This window comes from Orycteropus afer, unplaced genomic scaffold (genome assembly GCF_000298275.1).
Source record: "Orycteropus afer afer isolate SDZICR_OR568_19922 unplaced genomic scaffold, OryAfe1.0 scaffold00070, whole genome shotgun sequence".
NCBI classification, from domain to species: domain Eukaryota; kingdom Metazoa; phylum Chordata; class Mammalia; order Tubulidentata; family Orycteropodidae; genus Orycteropus; species Orycteropus afer.
The window spans coordinates 9,827,203-9,846,833 of NW_006921657.1; the positions used below are offsets into that span (position 1 = coordinate 9,827,203).

At 35.3% G+C, this 19,631-nt stretch overlaps 1 protein-coding gene across 1 annotated transcript in view; it reads left to right on the forward strand.

Moving 5' to 3' along the window:
* Positions 1–205: 205 nt before the first annotated feature.
* HERC4 (HECT and RLD domain containing E3 ubiquitin protein ligase 4) overlaps positions 206–19,631 on the forward strand; it is a 133,215-nt gene continuing 113,789 nt past the window's right edge. The window contains exon 1 of the mRNA XM_007940695.1: positions 206–431. Within this exon, the coding sequence (XP_007938886.1) occupies positions 206–431 (226 nt within the window). The remainder of the gene's footprint in view (positions 432–19,631) is intronic.

Here is a 19,631-nt window from a genome sequence, read left to right on the forward strand (position 1 = left end):
TCAAACATAATGATATTTATGTAAAAATAGATTTGATGTTTACTATATTGTGATTACTGTAGACTAACACTTGAAAGAGCAATTATATGCATTATGTTTCCTTTGAAGTCATATTAACTTTTCTCCTGTCTTCCCAGACATAGGGTTACCTCCAGCTTTCCAGTTCACAAGTTCTTGAAACTGGAAGACCAAACAACATACAAGCATGTTGTGCTGGGGAAATGCATCCTTCGGACAGCTAGGCTTGGGTGGAATTGATGAAGAAATTGTACTAGAGCCCAGGAGAAGTGACTTTTTTGTAAATAAAAAGGTCCGAGATGTAGGATGTGGACTCAGACATACTGTATTTGTTCTGGATGATGGAACCGTGTACACATGTGGATGTAATGATCTAGGACAACTAGGTCATGAAAAATCTAGAAAGAAACCAGGTAAGTTGAAAAAAAATATTTATTTGCTATTTGTAATAATTGTATCATTTAGGTTTTGAAGTGTCATAATTTTTGTAGTCCTAAATGCATATTATTTATCAAGCTTTAAAACAAGCTAGGAGTTAAGTTTATGTAAGTATGTTAATTTTGTGATTTTTTTTTTTTAAGGTATTACTTTCATACACCTTTATTGTATGAGGCTTTGCTTTCACAGCATAATTACAATGATGTGAAATAATAAGCCAGGTGTCAGTGTATAGCTTTTTTTTGGTGTAGAGATGTAGGTATACAGTATGTGAAATCTCTTAATAAAAGTCCTAATCAGTCACCTTGGGCAGATAATTAGTGCATAATTTACTCTCTGTTGTTTTCCATACATCAGAAAGGAAAAACTAAGATGAAAACTTTTTTACTTTAATTATCTGTTTAAAATGTATGTTAATTTTTCTATTTTTCTCCCTTAAATCATCATATTTTAAATACATAATTTTATTTGGCTTAGTTGGAAATATCTTGAATTCCCCTAATCTACTCCCAGGTAGCAGCAATAACTATTAAAGGTTTTGTTCTGATTTTGTAGTAGCCATATAAACTACATTTAAAATAATTTGTAGGGTAATGAGAATTTTGAGGAATTTAGTCACATTCATGTCTTGTTTTCCTGGATATACATACATATTTTAAAATATTACTCTTAGGTGATTAGGAATCATCTCTATGTTAATTTTGCTTTCAATTAAACTAAATATTTTATGGTGGTAAGTTCTGATAAAACGAGCTATACTGATGTGTAGTTTTCTTTTGACTTTAACAGTAAGACACTTAAGTATTTTTTTTATGGCACTTAATTTCTTGATCACTTCATTATTTAAGTGGTTTCTATTGTTAGTCTACTTCTGAGACATTAAAATAGGTATGAAATAAAAAGAAATCAAGGCTCATTTCATCCTTTATACTATCTCACCATCATGCCAAACTTCACTTTTATAGCTTAAATAAATATTGTATAGTTTCCAATTTTTTTTTTTTTTTTTTGTGGTTAGGATTTTAATCTCTTTTCTTTTGCCTTAATTTATAATTTAGTTTTTTATTGGGTGAATGATAGTGATGCTTAATACAGTAGAATTAATTACTGCAGAACTCAAGGTAAAGGGCGGCTTTTCATATACTCTACCTTGCTAAGAATGTTTTATGGAATCCTATTAGATTTTCATAATCTCTGCATTGAGTTGGTCACCTTGGTAGAAATGAATGGGAATTTATTGATGTTCAGTTGGATGGTAGATCTGCTTCTGAGACAGACGTTTGCTTATCTTGGAATGATGAGATTTTCATGGCATTGAGACTGCTGCTATTCTTTGTACTTAACATGTCCATAGAAATAACTGATGATCTCTGTTTTCAGTGATTTCTGAGAGACAGCGGGGCAAATAGCAAGCACAAAGCTAGCATATGGAAATTGCCAATATAATTAGTGAAATTTATTAAGGTTTAACACTTTTTAATGTTCTTAAATGCCTATTCTGTGTCCAGGACCAAGGTAGACACTGCATTAAAAGTATATTGATCGCAGAGCTTGGATCAACTTCTGCCTCCCTAGGTGAGATTCAAAGAAACTTTATTAGGTAGAAGAGGCTTCTTCCTGGTCATGTTGACATTGTGATGATTGCATTGTGACATCTGTATCATCTTGTTGATTCATCTTAGAAGCATTATTTGCTAATATAAAATCGTGAGGATAGGTTTTCCTAACTTATGATAACGTCTTTTAAAACTAATCAGAATCAAATTGACTGCCGTTGAGTCGAATTCGACTCACAGTGACCCCCATTGGGTTTCTAAGGCTGTAAATCTTTATGGAAGCAGACCACCTCATCTTTCTTCTGTGGAGTGGCTGGTGGCTTCTAACCACCAAACTTTTGGTTAGCAGCCAAATGCCTTAACTACTACACTGCTAGAGCTACTTCTTTAGGATTGCCTTATTACCGGCCAAGGTATATCCACAGTCTGTGGAACAGAAAAGTAACAGAAGGCATGAAGTATGTCTGAAAAATTTAGAGCCTGGGTTGGGAGTTAAGGCATGCATAAGTGAGACAACTGAAGAGAATTGAACTTTGACATGATGTGGTATATGTACTTTGAGCCTAGAAATTTTAAATAATGGAAAATAATGTTGTGGGCTAAAATGAAAGATTCCTGGGAGAAAACTGAGGCCTCTAATTTAATTAGTGATTACATAAATAGCCAAAAAATAAGTCTTGGAGCTGCTTAGTTTTATGGGCAAGGGGTGGCGGGTTGGATCCTGAGTGCCAGAAAAGCTTTTTATTACCAGAATTTCAGGTTCAATAGGGAGAACTACAAGGACAGGTACTTTCTCTGACAGGGACTTCATCGTTTAACTTCAGTCTTATTTTAAGGTGCTTGAGTGGTGAATTTTAATAATGTTTTTAACCAAAATTATTTCTGTTTGGAATAATTCCTTAATGAGTTAAATGTGCTCCTTCCTCAAACTTCCCCCTTCCTGTTCTTCTACCTTTTTTTTTTTTTTTTTTTAAATTTGTGCGTTTGTGGACTGGATTAGGAGATAAGGGATTGTTGGATTTTATTTAATTGGGTTTGAAGTCTTTTCTGGTAATTGAGTGAGTCTTTTATTTCTAGGAGCATGTAATATAGTTCATTTCATCCGAGCTTTAAACTTGTGTCAGAAGGAAAGCAGGCAGAGAGGAGAGATCTAAGAAATTGTTTCCTCACAGAGATTGGTTTAGTAAGCAGAGTAAATATTCTGTAATTAGGAGTGAAAGAGGTGGCCACATTCATTAAGGATGTTTTTCTTGAGAATCTTGATTATTTACTGAAAGACTTGGCCTTAGAGTGTCATAAATAGATTTGACTGTTGGGAGAGAGTTTCCATTCTGGACATTTGAGGTCCTCTATTATACCATTAGTGAGATCGTGTCCATGCTCATCTCTGCTCTCATGTACAGGCATACCTCGAAGATATTGCTGGTTTAGTTCCAGACCACCACAGTAAAGCAAATATTGCAATAAAGTGAGTTATATGAATTTTTTGGTTTTCCAGTGCATATAAAGGTTATGTTTACAATATACTGTAGTCTATTAAGTGCAGTAGCATTATGAAAATGTTCGAATATTGTGAGAATTACTAGAATATGATCTAGAGACATGAAGTGAGCAGACGTTGTTGGAAAAATGACCCCTGTGAACTTAACTCTATGCAGGGTTGCCTCAACCTTCATTTTTAACCCCCAAAACAAAACAAACCACAAATCTGCAAATTGCAATAAAACGAAGTATGCCTGTATATGTATTATACATATATGTATGTCCCTTGCTATTGGTATTTGCTCGTTTTGAATTATTTGCAGGGAAGTAAACTTGTACTTGTTTGCATGTGTGTAGTTTTCTTTATAAGGACTTTGTTAATACTTTTTTTTTTTAAGGTAGTGGCTCTCATTTTCTTAATTCATAGCTAACAGGTAAATAAATATATTTAGTCTTTAATATGCTAGACTAGTTCATCTAAATGGTTTGTTAGTTTTATTTGTATAGTTCCTTACAAAACTCATTTCTGAAGATTTTAAGAAATGGTATGAAGTATACCTTAATTAACAAGATCCTTTACTCGCTGTTATATCCAATCATAGGTATAATTTGGTGAGTGTGGTCCTAAATGTATGTTTTGTGTATTTATTTCCGTCTGTTGCATGTTAGAAACAGTACTAAACTACTTTTTGGCCACAATTTGTAAGTAATATGGTATAGGTCTGCTAAAAACTACTGTTTTGATAGCTTTTTTATGTTTACAAAATTCTTTCACATGAATTATCTCATTTAGTCCTCACAACAAAGGTATAAAGTAGCTAGGGCGGCAGGTATTATGGTCCCCATTTTACAGATGAGGAAGCTGAAGTTAAAAGAGATTGAGATCACTAGGCTAGCAAATGTTAGAGACCATTCTAAATCCTGTGTTTTTAACCTTTAGCCCATAAATACTTTCCCCTACTATATATAGAAAGTAGAATATTTATTTACTTAGAAGGAAACGAGTTTCCCATCTGTATTTTAATGTAATTCTAAGGGTTTTTAAAAAAATCTTAAAATTTTATAACTACAGTTAAACAAATGAAGACACCATGTTTTATCTTTTTGCTCTTAATTTTGTGTATAAATTCAAAGAAAAAGCTATTTTAGGAATGGTAAAAGAAGATTGAAAGTTCTAGTTTCAAGATAATATTGCGCCAACAAGAAGTAAAATTCAAATATATACAGTTTTTTTCTTGAACAGAAGACAACTTGATTATCAAAACCAGAATAGGTAAAGTTTTGAATATTATGTAAGATTTATCATAGTTTATCCTCAACCCTTTTATAGAAATTATCAAGATGATGCGTATCGATTCTGTGTTTCCTGTATCCCAAAATGGTAATTACTCTTGGTTCATTCCAGTAAAAGCATTTGGGTCACATAGAGGTAACTACTTGCTTGTCTTTCTTCTTCATTTTCTGGCCTGTCTCTGTAAAGCATAGATCTGTAAATAAACTGTTCCTCAAAGTATAGTCAAAATTTAAAAATATATATATAAATATGAGAGAGAAAATTAATTCACTTAGAACAGCTTAGAAATACAAAATTTATTCTACATATTTCTCATTTAATCAAAGCATATGAGATCCAAGGAAGCTCATTATAATATTTTATAAGCTCCTAATTTTTATGATAAGGAAGAGAAAGATGTGGACAGTATGAAGACTTGAAAAAAGTAATTGCTTGGGTCAGGAGTGGATGCTTGCTTTGGGCGCTTAACTTTGAGAAAGGTTGGTGCTCAAGAATCACGGTGTCTGTCAAGGGTAGGGAAAAAAAATCATAATGCAAACAGATGACTACTGTTAGAGAGATGTATAATAATACTTTACTTTGTGTAGGACCCTACATCTGAGGAATTTCAAGAACATTACACAATAACTCATGGTTCCTTTCAAAATGCTTGTGATACAATTTGCAAGAATTATCCTCATCTTAGGGGATAAATTTACGGAGAAATGACAGCACAAGTTGGTAAGTAACTTGTCAAAACAGCAGGTGACTGGTGAACAACTATACATTGAATCTGAGAGTTTGAGTCTACCAGTCTCCTACCTTATTCACTAAATTGTGCTTATGTTTAGAATTATTTATAGTAATATCTTCTGTTTGAAGCAGATCAAATACTAATAATGCACAGATTGTTTCTTTGCCATTTTATTTGATGGCTTATTGAAACAAACCATATGCATTGTGATACCTCTTTAGCACTTCCTAGTAATCCTGTGTGGTATGAAGAATATTTAAATAAACAAAAACATGCTATGGTAACACCTAGTCTTTTCTTTTCCCTCTTTATATATCATAATCTGTACCCTCAGTTGTCTAACTGCTATGCTGCACTACTACCCAAGGTCTATACTAACTGCCATGCACAGTTGATTTGGTGACCATATTTGGAACTTGGATTAGTTGTTTTGGCTCAAGTCTGCCATGTAACTGTCTGTTGGATCTTTGCTTTAATTTATGGAACACTTAACCTGCACAGAAGACTGCAATAGTTGTAGAGTCTGATCTGAGTAATCTGACAAATGAAGACTTCTTTTAAAGGGTGTGGAACCAATGATTTTTTTGTGTGTGTGCTTGGTGTGTTAAGTGTTTTTACCTCATTGGAAGTGAGCCAGGTACTTTCCTTAAAAGAATGAGAGTATGGTAGATTGAGGTTTCACAGTTTGGACAGTTGCCAAGTATTCTTATTGCAGATGGCAGCCTTCATGGTCTAGTTTCTGTCATCTCCTTAGTGAGGAATCATAGGGTTTCATGTGTGTCATACAAATATATTAGTAAAGCTCATTTCTCACAAGCCCCATGTATTTTTAAAATTACATTGAAGAGATAAAAGTCACTCCATAGATAGTCTTCCTAGGCTGTAAAGAATGTTAGATACTTGGGATACATAAAGAACGCTTAATAGAGGAAATGCATTCCAGTATTGTTTGGGCTAAGATTGGTAAGAGAATAGAAGAGTGGGTAGCATTAAGTAACCATGTTAAAGAGGTTGTGGTTTATGTCCTTTCAGATTTTTTGTATTTTTTTTCCCCCATGTTGATGGAATAAAAAGGCCATAATTATTTTTATATCTTAATGAAGGGTAGTTATTTTACATGCAAGAAAAACCTGTATTGTGTCTGTGTACACAAAAATATATCAGTTATTTTTATTGAGAGAAATATCTTAAATTTTTTTGGCTCTTTTTTTGAACCATAATATTTTATTTATCTAGAATTACCCTTTTGCCTTTATTTTTAGTGTGGCAGGAATTTACTTTAGCCTTTTTGACCATAAAGAAAATATTCTGGAATCCTTTACTAATGTATTTTTCACATATTATTTAAAAATTACTCCTTTGTTAATATCCATATTTAATCTTTATTACAAATTATTATACTGAAATAACACATTCTTAGTTTTTCATAATTGTTTTCTAATTAGGAAGTATTAAGTATTCTTGGTAGAAAATTTGGGAAATACAGGAAGACACAAATCAACTGTATTGCTGTTGTATATCGATATATACTGTTGTCATATGGATTTTTTCCTACCCCCATATGTGTTTCCGATTATAGGTTGGAAACATGTTCTTGTATCTCAAATTTTTCAATAATAGTTGAATAGTTCCCCATGTTTTTAAATATTGTTTAAGGATATTTCAGTGATAATATAACATTTCATCATTTAAATGCACTAAAATTTGTTTATGTGTTCTCTTATTTTTTGAAATTTTTCAGATTTTTTTGTTAATAAGTAATGCTGCCATGAACATACTCATCAATTTAGTCTTTACTTGCATCTTTCCTTGTTTGGGGGGAAAATGACTTTAATTTTAGCAAACCTAGGAGGAATGATAATGGAATTTAATACATTTTTTAAAAATTTAAGCACAGTTATGCTTTACAGAGCTGATATTGCTCATAATAAGGTATTTGTAAGTGAAGTTTTTAAAAAATGTATTAATTTGACAAGCTTTAAGTATATATCATTTAGAAGTATAATAGAGAAGATAAAACAAGTGTACAAGCAAATAGAAATGTATGTAAAATATGTGAAGTGTTATGCAGAGTAATATGTGGAGATGAATAGTGTAACCTTTTAGGATGGAGTGAATTTTAGGTGAGCTTCTGTGGGGAGAATAGCACATAAACTGGAAGGATAGCAGTATTTCAAGTAGGAAAGAATGGAAAGTACTTTTTGGATAAACTAGCTGAAATAGGGATAGGCAAATTTGAGGCCTGTTTAGTGACTACTAATAGTCCAATTAAGGAGCTCTGGTGGCACAATGCCTAAGGCATTTGCCTGCTCACCAGAAGGTTGGTAGTTCAAACCTACCAGCTACTCTGTGGAAGGAAGATGGGCAGTTTACTTCTGTAAAGATTTACCACCTTGGAACCCCAAAGGAGGTCGTTGTGAGTTGGAATCAACTCCATAGCAATGAGAGGTTTTTTGTTTTTTTTTTTTGAGTTTGAGTTTGAGTTTGAGTTTGAGTCTGAGTCTGAGTCTGAGAAAAGTGACCAGGATAGTTAGGTAAATATTGAGATCAGATTATAGAATTAAATAAAGAGCTTGAATTTAATTTGACGTATAATCACTGATAGATTGTAATGGGAATTATCAGGGATTTTTAGAAAGAAAGGATGGGAGGGGATAGAATTTGGAGGTAAAAGAAATTAGGTTGCAGTGGTAGTCCTTTAAAACAAGAAAGGAGCTGGTAGGTCAAGGAGAGATTAGGGAAGCAGAAAGGATAAATAGGTTTTGGTAACCAAATGGAAATGTAAATGGGGAGAAGGATCAGGGCTAAAGGCATGAAATCCCTGGGTGCTGCAAATGGTTTATGTTGCCGGCTGTTTTCAGAAGGTTGGAGGTTCCAGTCCACCCAGAGGTGCTGATCGAGTAATCTACTTCCAAAAAAATCAACCATTGAAAACCCTGTGGAGCACATTTCAACACGAGCACATAAGGTTGCCATAAGTCGGAATCGACTACACGGCAACTGGTTAAAGGCATGAAAGGTTTTATTTCCAGTTCAGTTTTATCTTTAATTCAAAGTAGGCTAACATTCCAGCTGCAAATTTCTAAACTAGCAAGTAATTAATAGCCCATTAACAATACTTAATTTCATGTCTTTGGGAAGTCTCTAAATTAAGTATATATCATTTGGAAGTATAATAGAGAAGATACTTCCGTAGTGATACTGCCTCGGAAACCCAAGGAGGGGTTGCTATGAGTCGGGGCTGATTTGACGGCAAATAACAACAACAACAACAACAATTTCATGTCTTTGGGAAGTCTCTAAATTAAGTATATATCATTTGGACGTATAATAGAGAAGATACATAAACATCTTTGTAAATTTAAGATAATGTAAACAGTTGCCTTTTCTAGTTAATCTGTTTTGTAATGTTAAAGTTGTATATGGATAAAATTAAAATATCTGTCTGCCAGTTGATAGCCTGATCATTTGGATTTTATTAATAGGTTCATTTACTTGTTTAGCTGACACAAATCTGTTAGTTAATTAGTATGTTTGACTCCATGACTTGCAGGTCTGATAGGAAGCAAAGCTTTTGAAGTTGCAAAGATGCAATCACTTAGAAGTTGCTTTTGATTCCAACAGGTACTAAAATAAATTATAACTGTAAATTAATATGTGCTAGCAGAGTAAGTTCCTGGGAAATATGTCCTCTAAGATAATGCTTTTGCTTTTCTGTGAAAGTGGAATGGGAATGGAGAAAGGAACAGGGTATACAGCTAGAGATGCTAAGGAGCAGATTAATGATAGCTGAAAACAGTTGGAAGAAAGTTTAGTTACTTAACCTTTAAGTTATTAGAAGAAGTTTGATTTTTTAGACTGACATGATGAGACTCAAAGCTTAGATTGCTTCGCTCAGTTGATCACAAGTATTATTTATTGATAAGCACATATTTACTTTTTGATCCAGGTATTGCTCAGCTATAAGTTCCTAATACATATGAACCTCATAACTGGCATTTTCCCTCTGTGGAGTAATTTGGAAAAGGACTTGATGGGCTGGTGTTGCCTGTGCCTAAACCTGTGTTTATTTATACACTCAGTTGGTAAATTGAGTAAGTCTTTACAACTGGGAAGTTGCCATGGCAATTTATAGTTAGAAGAAAGATGCAAACCTCTCATACATAATAGGAGAGAAATTTAACAATGAAATGTAAAAATACTTTCATTTAGATACCAGAATGCTGGTATTTAAAACTCATCATGCTAACCACCATTATGTACCAAGCACTGTGCTCAGTTTTTTTATACGTTATCAAAAAGCCTCAGAATCACTCTGCAAGGTGCATATTAAAAAGTTTTTTTTTTTTTAAATTGTAATTGGGTGTAAGTTTACAGAGCAAATTCATTTTCCATATAGCAGTTCATACACCTTTTGTTTCATGACATTGATTGCAATGTATAACAGCTTTCTTTCCGCTTTCTCTCTATAGTTAGTTACCTTTTTCCGTGTGTCCTTCTTGATGCATTCCTGCCCTCTGAGTTCTCTCCCTGTGCAAATTCTGCCTTTCTGATTTCCTGTGGTTGGTTGATTGTTCTAAGGAATGTACCTACCTGGTGTGAATGTTCACCTTATGTGCTTGTCTATTATTTGGTGGGAAGCCACAGGAGTGAGTTCATTTCCTGGCCTGAAGGGTGACTAGGGGCCGTAGCCTTGGGGGTTTTGCCAGTCTCTTATCAGACCAGTAAGCATGTTTTTTTTTTTTTTGAGTTTTGTTCCACATTTTTCTCCCACTCTATCCAGGATCTCCTGCATTAAATAATCCCTTTCCAAGTGTTGACAGCGGTAGCTGGGCACCATCTAGTTCTTTTGGTCTCATGTTCATTTAGGCTGAGATTCGCATGGTCCACTAGTCCTTTGGACTTAATATTTCCGTAAGTCTTTCATTTTCTTCGTTCTTCTTTGCTCCAGACAAGGAGAGACCAGTTCTTGCATCTAGATGGCTGCTTGCAAACTTTTAAGACTCCATTTGCTACTCACCAAAGTAGGATGTAGAACAATGATTTTGTGTCATATGTTATGCCAGTTGAGCTTGATACCCCCCATGACCATGGTCCTGAGCCCACAGGTCCAACAGCTTATTCCCTCAGGGTAGTTGGCTGTGGCTGAGAAGTTCTCATAACTTTGCCCTATTAGTTCTCTTTAATAAGAATCTTCTTACAGCACATACAAATATGTATGTAAAGATAATTGTCTACCAAACAGATATGGTAATGGGTATATTCCATTTTGCCTAGACATAGCTGATCATTCAGCCTATCAATGTATCTACCTGTGGGTTGTTGTTGTTACGTGCTGTCAAGTTGGACCCGACTCACAGTGACCCCTCCTTGGGTTTCTGAGGCGGTATCACCACGGAGGTAGGTTGCCCAACCATCCTTCTGAGGAGTTTGAACTGCCAGCCTTCTGGTTAGCAGTCAAGTGCCTCAGACATTTTGCTACCAGAGCTAATGTTTGTTGTTACTGATAATGCAGTATTGTATATGTAAAAGTTTATTTTTTTTGTCAGTACCTCTTGCGTATCTCTCTGTCTTTCTTTGTTGTGTTGGTCGCTTGCTTCTGGTATATTACTTCTTCCTTCAACCAAATCAGTACTTGTTTCTACCTGTCTAGCAGTGTTCTTTTATTTCCCCTCCCATCCCTGGTAACCAACAAAGAAAGTTTACTTCTATATATAAACCTTTCCTTGACTTTTTACAATGGTGGACTAATAAAATATTTGTCCTTTTGTGATTTACTTATTTTATGCAGTATCATGTTCTCCAAATTCATCCATGTTATACGGTGTTTTTGTGGATTCTACATTATTCTTTAGTGTTGCAAAATATTCATTGTGTGTATGTACCACAATTGGTTTATCCATTCCTCCGTTTATGGGTATTTAGGTTGTTTCCATGTCTTTGCTATTGTGAACAGTGCTGCAGTGAACATGGATATGCATATATCTGTTCATCTACTGGCTCTTACTTCTGTAGGATATATACCTAGTAATGGCAATGCTGGATCAAATGGTATTTCTGTTTCCAACTTTTTAAGGAATCGCCATACTGATTTCCACAGTGGTTGTATTATTTTACAGTACCACCAGCAGTGTATGAGAGTCCCAGTCTCTCCACATCCTTGCCAGCATTTGTTTTCTGTCTTGCTGAACTTTGCTGTTAGTGCTGGGGTGAGATCATTTCTGATTGTTGTTTTGATTTGCATATTTCTAATGGCTAATGATTGTGAACATTTCTCCATGTGTTTGTTGGCTGCCTCACATATTAAATGAGTTTTATAGGTGAAAAAATGAAGACTTCAGGAACTTAAATTTACCCAAAGTCAAAATTAGAAACAACCAATTTGAAGAACAGTAGAAGATAGACAGACAGCAGACTGTTTCCATATATGCCTTCAGATAGAAACTATCTTTTCTTTTATAACTGAAGTTCAGGCATTTATTCAACAAATGAGTATCTTCCTGCTATGTCCCAGACTCTGCACTAGGCATGAAAGTACTTCCTTGACTTTAGTCTTCAATTACCTGTTAGAGCTCTTATTAAAAGATTATGCCATAATTTTAAAAAGTTTCTTTGTGATGCATAGAGGTAATGCTGTATTGCAGCAAAATATAAAACAATCTGTATTCCTTTACATTCACACTTTAAAGATAAAATGATACGGAAAAATAAAAAAATTAAAGATGACTTTGTTCTATGAGAAGCGCATAAATGATAGAAGTTATATTCTTCAATGAATTATAGTTATATAATGATGTAGTATAAGGTATGGTTTGTGTATTGATATTTTGAGGAACACAGACACTTGAATAAATACTAGTTATTCATTTTTAAGTCCTATCCGGCTCCTTCCAAAATGATGAACTGACCTTGAAATATTAACTGTAAATTTAAAATAAATACATTTTATCATATTTTCAACCATTATTTTGAGTATGCAGTTATTTTCACACCAACCTGCCTATATTTTTTGCCTAGTATGTTAAATATACTGTTAATAAACAATGCATCTACTTGTGTATGTGGTGCCTGATTATGGAGAAATTTGTACCTCAAGAAAAACAAATATATTTCTGAGATTATGAAACTAATAAATTGTAGTGAATGAAAAAAACACATGAAACATTGTAATGTAGGCTAGATATATTCACCTTTACAAAACAGATTACAAAAATAATTTCTCTTCCTTGCTTGTTAATTTTGGGTTAATGTTTCTAAGGTATATTTCCATTTCTGTACCTTAAATTTTGCCCAGAACTAACATTTCCTTCATTATTCCCAGGTCACCCTTGTGAAAACTCAAGTCACGTAGCAACAAGTACAACAACAAGTACAGCAACAAGAATATTTACTGGCATTGAGTAAATTAATAAATTGCATTGCTGTCTTCCTGTTATAAATTATATGGATAAATATCTTCACTACCATGTCAGCTCCTGGAGATTAGATACCTTGCCTTGTACATTTTTGTTATTACTAGTGAAAACACTGGTTCCCACAGAAGGAACTTGGGAGTTTATTGAATGAGCACATAATCACAGTGTATTTTACTGGTTGTGTGTTAGGAAAGGAAAAAGAACATAGATTGACTCTTGTTTTTATGAGCCTGATAGCTACCAGCTACATTTATAACCAAATCCCAAATCAAAATTTAAAACTCTGTTAGTGTATTCTGAAAGGTTCATTCTTGCTTGTTTTAACAAAAACTGAAACGAAGTAAATGTTTTACTGAAATACTGTGTTATGTTGGAGTCTTTAAAGAGCCCTGGTGGCATAGTGGTTAAAAGTGCTCAGCTGCCAACCAGATGTTGGTGGTTTGAACCTATAAGCTACTGTGTGAGAGAAAGATGTGACAGATTGCTTCCATGAAGATTTACAGCCTTGAAAGCCATATGGGGCAGTTCTTTCTGTTCCCTCTGTAGGGTCACTATGAATCAAAATCAACTCAAAAGCCATGGGTTTGAGTTTGGTTTAGGTTTAGAGTCTTTATATTTCAAGTGTTCCTTTCCTTTCCTCTTCAAAGCAGTTAAGCTTTGGCAGTTCCTAGACAACCAAATTACACTTTAAAAAAATTGTAAAACCCTAAAACTTCCATAGTGATACTGCCTCGGAAACCCAAGGAGGGGTCGCTATGAGTCGGGGCCGACTCGACGGCACATAACAACAACAACAACAACAAAACTTCCATAGTGATACTGCCTCGGAAACCCAAGGAGGGTCGCTATGAGTCAGGGCCCACTCAATGGCATATAACAACAACAACAACAAACATTAATAAAATTATATTTTGAAAACAAACTATTAAAAACATGTAACTTCATTATATATAAATATTAACAAAAGGACAGCTGTTCAATACATAGGGAAATGTTTATACCTTAGTCCCTTATCTGTAAAATGGGAGTGATGTTATTCACCACCACATGGTGTTTTGAGGATTAAATGAGTTAAGTGATTAGCCCACTTCCACACATATGAAGCTTTTTATATGTGTTAATTACGTACCTTTGTATGTTAGAATGCATAAAAGGGGTATGAACTTGTGAACATATCTATTATAAACAATTCTTAACATAGTTGTGTCTTTCTGTCATTTGTGGGCTGTCAACTAAGACATGTAAGTTATTTCATATTAACTTTATATTTATCATGGAATTTATTAAAATACTTTCTTGATTCTGGATTGTACCATGCCAAATCCCTGTTGGCAATTATTGGAATCACTTTAGAAAATAAACATTCGTATTTAATTATTTCCTGTTTTATAATGCATTTTTTTTTTTTTAATTTTATGATAATAGGCTTTTTCTAAGAGATGCTTTAAAAAGTGTCAATAATGAACAATTTCAGTTTAGGAATAGAAAAATGCATGCCTGTGTGAAGTAGCCTTTTGGTTATTGTTGATAACAAAATTAGCAATATGATTATTTAAAATAGAAAATAAATTGAGCATGAATTACTCATTGATGCTTTTTAGTTATTGATGCTTCACTAATCCCAAGTGATTTATGTCCTCATATTTAGAAAGAATAGTAAAATACCTCAATTACATGTTCAGTTTCCCAATTGAACACTTAAAAGCAGTAAAAGAAGAAAAAAAATCCACTTGTAGATAAACAATGTTAACAATTTAGTATGTATCTTTTCAGTCTTTGGATCTATATTGAGGTTGTGTGTGGCTTTTTTTAAAAAAATTAAGAGGATATATGTTTCTGATTACATAATATGGTATCTTGGGAACTTTCAAGTTAAATTTTAGACGTGAATTTTAAGAACACTTTACCTTGCTTTAGTTAGATTTAGGGAGCTCTGGTGGCGTAGTGCCTAAGGCATTTGACTGCTAACCAGAAGGCTGGCAGTTCAAATTCACCAGCTACTCCTCAGAAGGAAGATTAGACAATCTACTTCTGTAGAGATACCACCTGAGAAACTCAAGGAGAGGTCACTATGAATCATCAACTTGATGGCAGTGAGTTTGGTTTGGTTTGAGTTTAGACTTAAGAGTTACTCAGAAGAGAATAGGAAGCCTATATTTTTAGCAGTTAGGGAGCTCTGGTAGCATAGTGGCTAAGGCACTTGACTGCTCACCAGAAGGATGGCGGTTCAAACCTACCAGCCACTCCTCGGAAGGAAGGTTGGGCATTATACTGCCTTGGAAACCCAAGGAGGGGTTGCTATGAGTCGGGGCCGACTCGATGACAGATAACAACAACAACAGGGAAGCATGGCAGAGCAGAGAGAGGATTTTGAAATTTAGGCACTAGCTGAATTAAACATTTACTAAACAGTTGAAAATAGCTATTTAACATTGTATATTTCTTCTGACTTGAGTATTGTAATTGTTATCATTGATTTGTTGCTATTCTTAACAATATTGTTTTCTAGAACCTGATAATTTGAACATATAAAACATTGACAAAGATTTTTGTTCCCTATATAAAACATCTGTAGTTGTGCAACCTTTGTTGGAGTTCAGAGGTTTTGTTGTTATTCTATCCTGTAGGACTTAATGAAACTCACTAACCATGTTAGGGAGCTCTGGTAGCATAGTGCCTAAGGCACTTGACTGCTAACCAGAAGGCTGGCAATTCAAACCCACCAGCCGCTCTTCGCGCTTCGGAAGGAAGATGGGGCAATCTACTTCCGTAGTGATACTGCCTCGGAAACCCAAGGAAGGGTATCTGTGATGGCACATAACAACAACAACAAATCATGTTAAGAATTAAAATTGTGAACTTGGATCTGGCTTGGTGATTATACTTGCATATAGGATAGTCCCTGATTTATGAATGGGTTGTCTTTTAAAACTTGGATTTTTTTTTTTGTTTGTTTATGGAAACATTGCTAGAGGTCATAAATGGGTTTTCAGATTGATCCTGCTTAAAACATATTATACCTAAGTGTAATACTATATAAATAATGATGTTAAACTGACCTTTATAACATTTATTATAGGAAAATTCATTAGAGTTTTAAATTTGGATGACAAGTTTATTTCTGCCTTTCACCTGTCTGGCTTGTTTCAGCTTTGTTTTGGGGCAAATGCTACCCTTTTGGTCTTGTGTGATTGATGTATGTTCTTCACAAGTGTTACTTATCTTATAGGCCTGCCTGTCATTTGGCTGCAAGGTGATTCCCGAGGGTTGGTTCACTTCCAGGTTTGAAGGGTGTCTAAGGGCCAGGTTCAGGGGTTCCACCAATCTCTGTTATACCAGTAAGTCTGGTCTTTTTTATGATTTTGAATTTTGTTCTGCATTTTTCTCCTATTCTGTCCAGGACCTTCTGTGGTCCATGTGAATGCAATTGGTGGTGGTAGATGGGTACCATCTAGTTCTTCTGGTCTCAGGATAGTGGAGGCTGTGGGTTCCTGTGGTCTTAGTCCTTTGGACTAATTGTTCCCTTGAGCCTGTGATTTTCTTCACTCTTCTTTCCTCCAGGTGGGAAGAGACCAATAGTTGTATCTTAGATGACTGCTTTCTGGTTTTTAAGACCCCATCACTATTCACCACAGTAGGGTATATATAGAACATTGTCTTTGTGAACTATGTTATGCCAGTTGACATAGCTGTTCCCTGAGACTGTGGCCCTAAGCACCCAAGCCCAGTGACTCATTCCTTCAAGGTGTGTGGTTATGGCAAAGAAGTTTCACAACTCTGCCCCTGTTTGCTCTACATGAATATATTTACAGCACATAGAGGTGCATATGTAGAAATATCTTCTGCCAAACCTACATGTAGCCATGGGCATAGTCCCTTTTACCTTACCTATACCTGTTCAGCTTTCATGTCTTCCTGTGTATCCACTGGTAGATTATTGCTTATTATTACTGGTATTGGAGGCTTGTGAATGTAAATAATATTTACCTCTCTTGTCTGTAAATCTAGTGTACCTCTCAGTGTCTTCCTTTGCCTTAGTAGTATTGTGGTGATCACCACTTCATTGTATATTACCTTTCCTGTTACTCAAATTAATATGTGTTTATTACCTAGTTTCTCTGGTGGCGTAGTGTCTAAGGCATTTGACTGCTAACCAGAAGGCCAGCAGTTCAAACCCACCAGCCACCCTTCAGAAGGAAGACTGAGCAATCTACTTCTGTAGAGATATTTCTTTCTTTGTATAAACTTTCCTTGTCTTTTTATAATAGTGGTCTCATAAAATATTTGCCCTTTTGAGATCAATTTATTTCACTCAGTGTAATGTCCTCCAGGTGAATGCACATTATGAAGTGTTTCATGGGTTCTTCATTAATGTTTAATGTTGGTTAATATTCTGTTGTGTATACATACCATAGTTTGTTTATCTATTCATCCACTGAAGAGCAGTTAGGTTGTTTCTGTCTCTTTGCTGTTATGAGTAATGCTACTATGAACAAGGGTGTGTGTATATCTATTCATGTCTTGGCTTTTATTTCTCTAGCATATATACCTAGTAGTGGGGTTGCTGGATCAATTGGTATTTCTATTTCCAGCTTTTTAAGTAAGCACCATACTATTTTCCACAGTGCTTATATCTTTTTACCATCCCACCAGCAGTGTCCAAAAGTTCCAAGCTCTTCACCCCTTTGCCAGCAGTTGTTGTTTTCTGTCTTACTGAACTTTGTTACTACTACTTGCGTGAGATGGTATCTCATTGTTTTGATGGCTAATGAGTGTTTACGATGATGGGCTCAAGCATGGTAAGGATTGTGAGGATGGAGCAGGACCAGGCAGTGTTTCCTTCTGTTATACATAGGGTCACTGTGAGTTGGAACCAACTTGACAACGATGACCATGAATGATAATTCTTCCTGTGTTTGCTGGTGCCTGAATGTTTTCGTTGGTGAAGTATCTGTTCATGTCTCCTGCCCACTTCTTAATCGATTTGTTTATCTTGTTGAGGTGAAGTTTTCTATAAATTTTAGAGATCAGATATGTGGCTCCCAGATGTTTTCTCCCAATACATAGATGCTCTTTTTATTCTTTTGGAGAAGTCTGTTGATAGGCCTGAGTGTTTAATTTTTTTTTTTATTATTATTTTTTAAATTGTGATTTGGGTGAAAATTTACAGAGCAAATTCACTTTCCTTCCATACAGCAGTTTGCATATGCTTTGTCTCATGACATTGACTACAATTTACCCCAGTGAAACAGCTCCCCTCCCACTTCCTCCCGATAGTTACCTCTTCTCTGTGTCCATCCTTCCATGCAGTCCTGCCCCCTGAGCTGTCTCCCTGTGCATAAACAGCCCTTCTTTCTCCCATGATTATTCTCTCCAAGGAGTGTATCTACCTCAAGTAAATGTTCAACTCCTGTGCCTGATTCTTGTTCGGCTGGAAGCCACAGATGTGGGTTCAATTCCAGACCTGAAGGGCAGCTAGGGGCCATAGTCTCAGTGGTTCCACCAGGCTCTATCAGACCAGCAAACCTGGTCCGTCCCCCCTTTTTTTTCCCTCCCAAATGATTTTGAGTTTTGTTCCACATTGTTTTCTCTCTCTATTTAGGATCTCCTACTTAGATCCGCCTCCAAGTGGTTGACTGGTAGCCAGGCACCATCTAGTTCTGTTGGTCTCATAGTCAAATAGGCTGTGGATCACACGGTGTACCAGTCGCTAGGACTAGTTGTTTCCATGAATCTTTGGATTTCTTCATTGTTCTTTGCTCTGGACGAGGAGAGACCCATCGTTGCATCTAGATGGCTGCTTGCAAGCTTTTAAGATACCATTCACTACTGGCCAAAGAAGGAGGTGGAACAATGTTTTGTGTAGTATCTTATGCCAGTTGAGCTTGATGTCCCCTGTGACTATGGTCCCAGAGTCACCAGCTCAACTACTCAGTCCTTCTGGGTAGCTGGCTGTTACCAAGAAGTGACTGTAACTTTGTCCTTGTCAGCTCTACTGTACACCTGGGCTGAGTGTTTAATTTTTAAGAGGTCTCAGTCTAGCTTATTTTCTGCTGTTGAATTTTGGTGCTTTGATAGTCTTATTTATGCCATGAATTAGTTTGGCCCTGTTTTTTCTTTGATGATCTTTATGGTTAAGTCTTTGATTCATTGTGAGCTAGTTTTTGTATATGGTGTGAGGTATTAGTTTCATGTTTCTGCAAATGGATGTCTAGTCTTGCCGGCAGTATTTTTTAAAAAGACTATCTCCTCCCCCATTTGATGGATTCGGGGCTTTTGTTGAAGATGAGCTGTTCATAGCTAAATGGATTTTCTTCTGGATTTTAAATGCTGTTCCATTGATCTGTGTGTCTATCTTTGTACTAATCTCAGTCTGTTTTCACTAACGTGATTGTATAGTAACTTTAGAGATTATGAAGTGTGAGGCCTCTTGCTTTGTTTTTGTTCTTTATTGGTGCTGTGGTTACCCAGGGTCTCTTTTCTTTCCATATAACATTGGTGACTGGTATTTTCATCTCTTTAAAGAATGTTGATGGACTCTAAATTGAGATTGCATTATATCTGTAGATTGCTTTGTGAAGTATTGACATTTTCACAATGTTAAATCTTCCTATCTATGAGCATGAGCATAGTATGTTATTCCATTTATGTACATCTCTTTTGGTTTCTTGCAGTAATATTTTATGGTTTTCTTT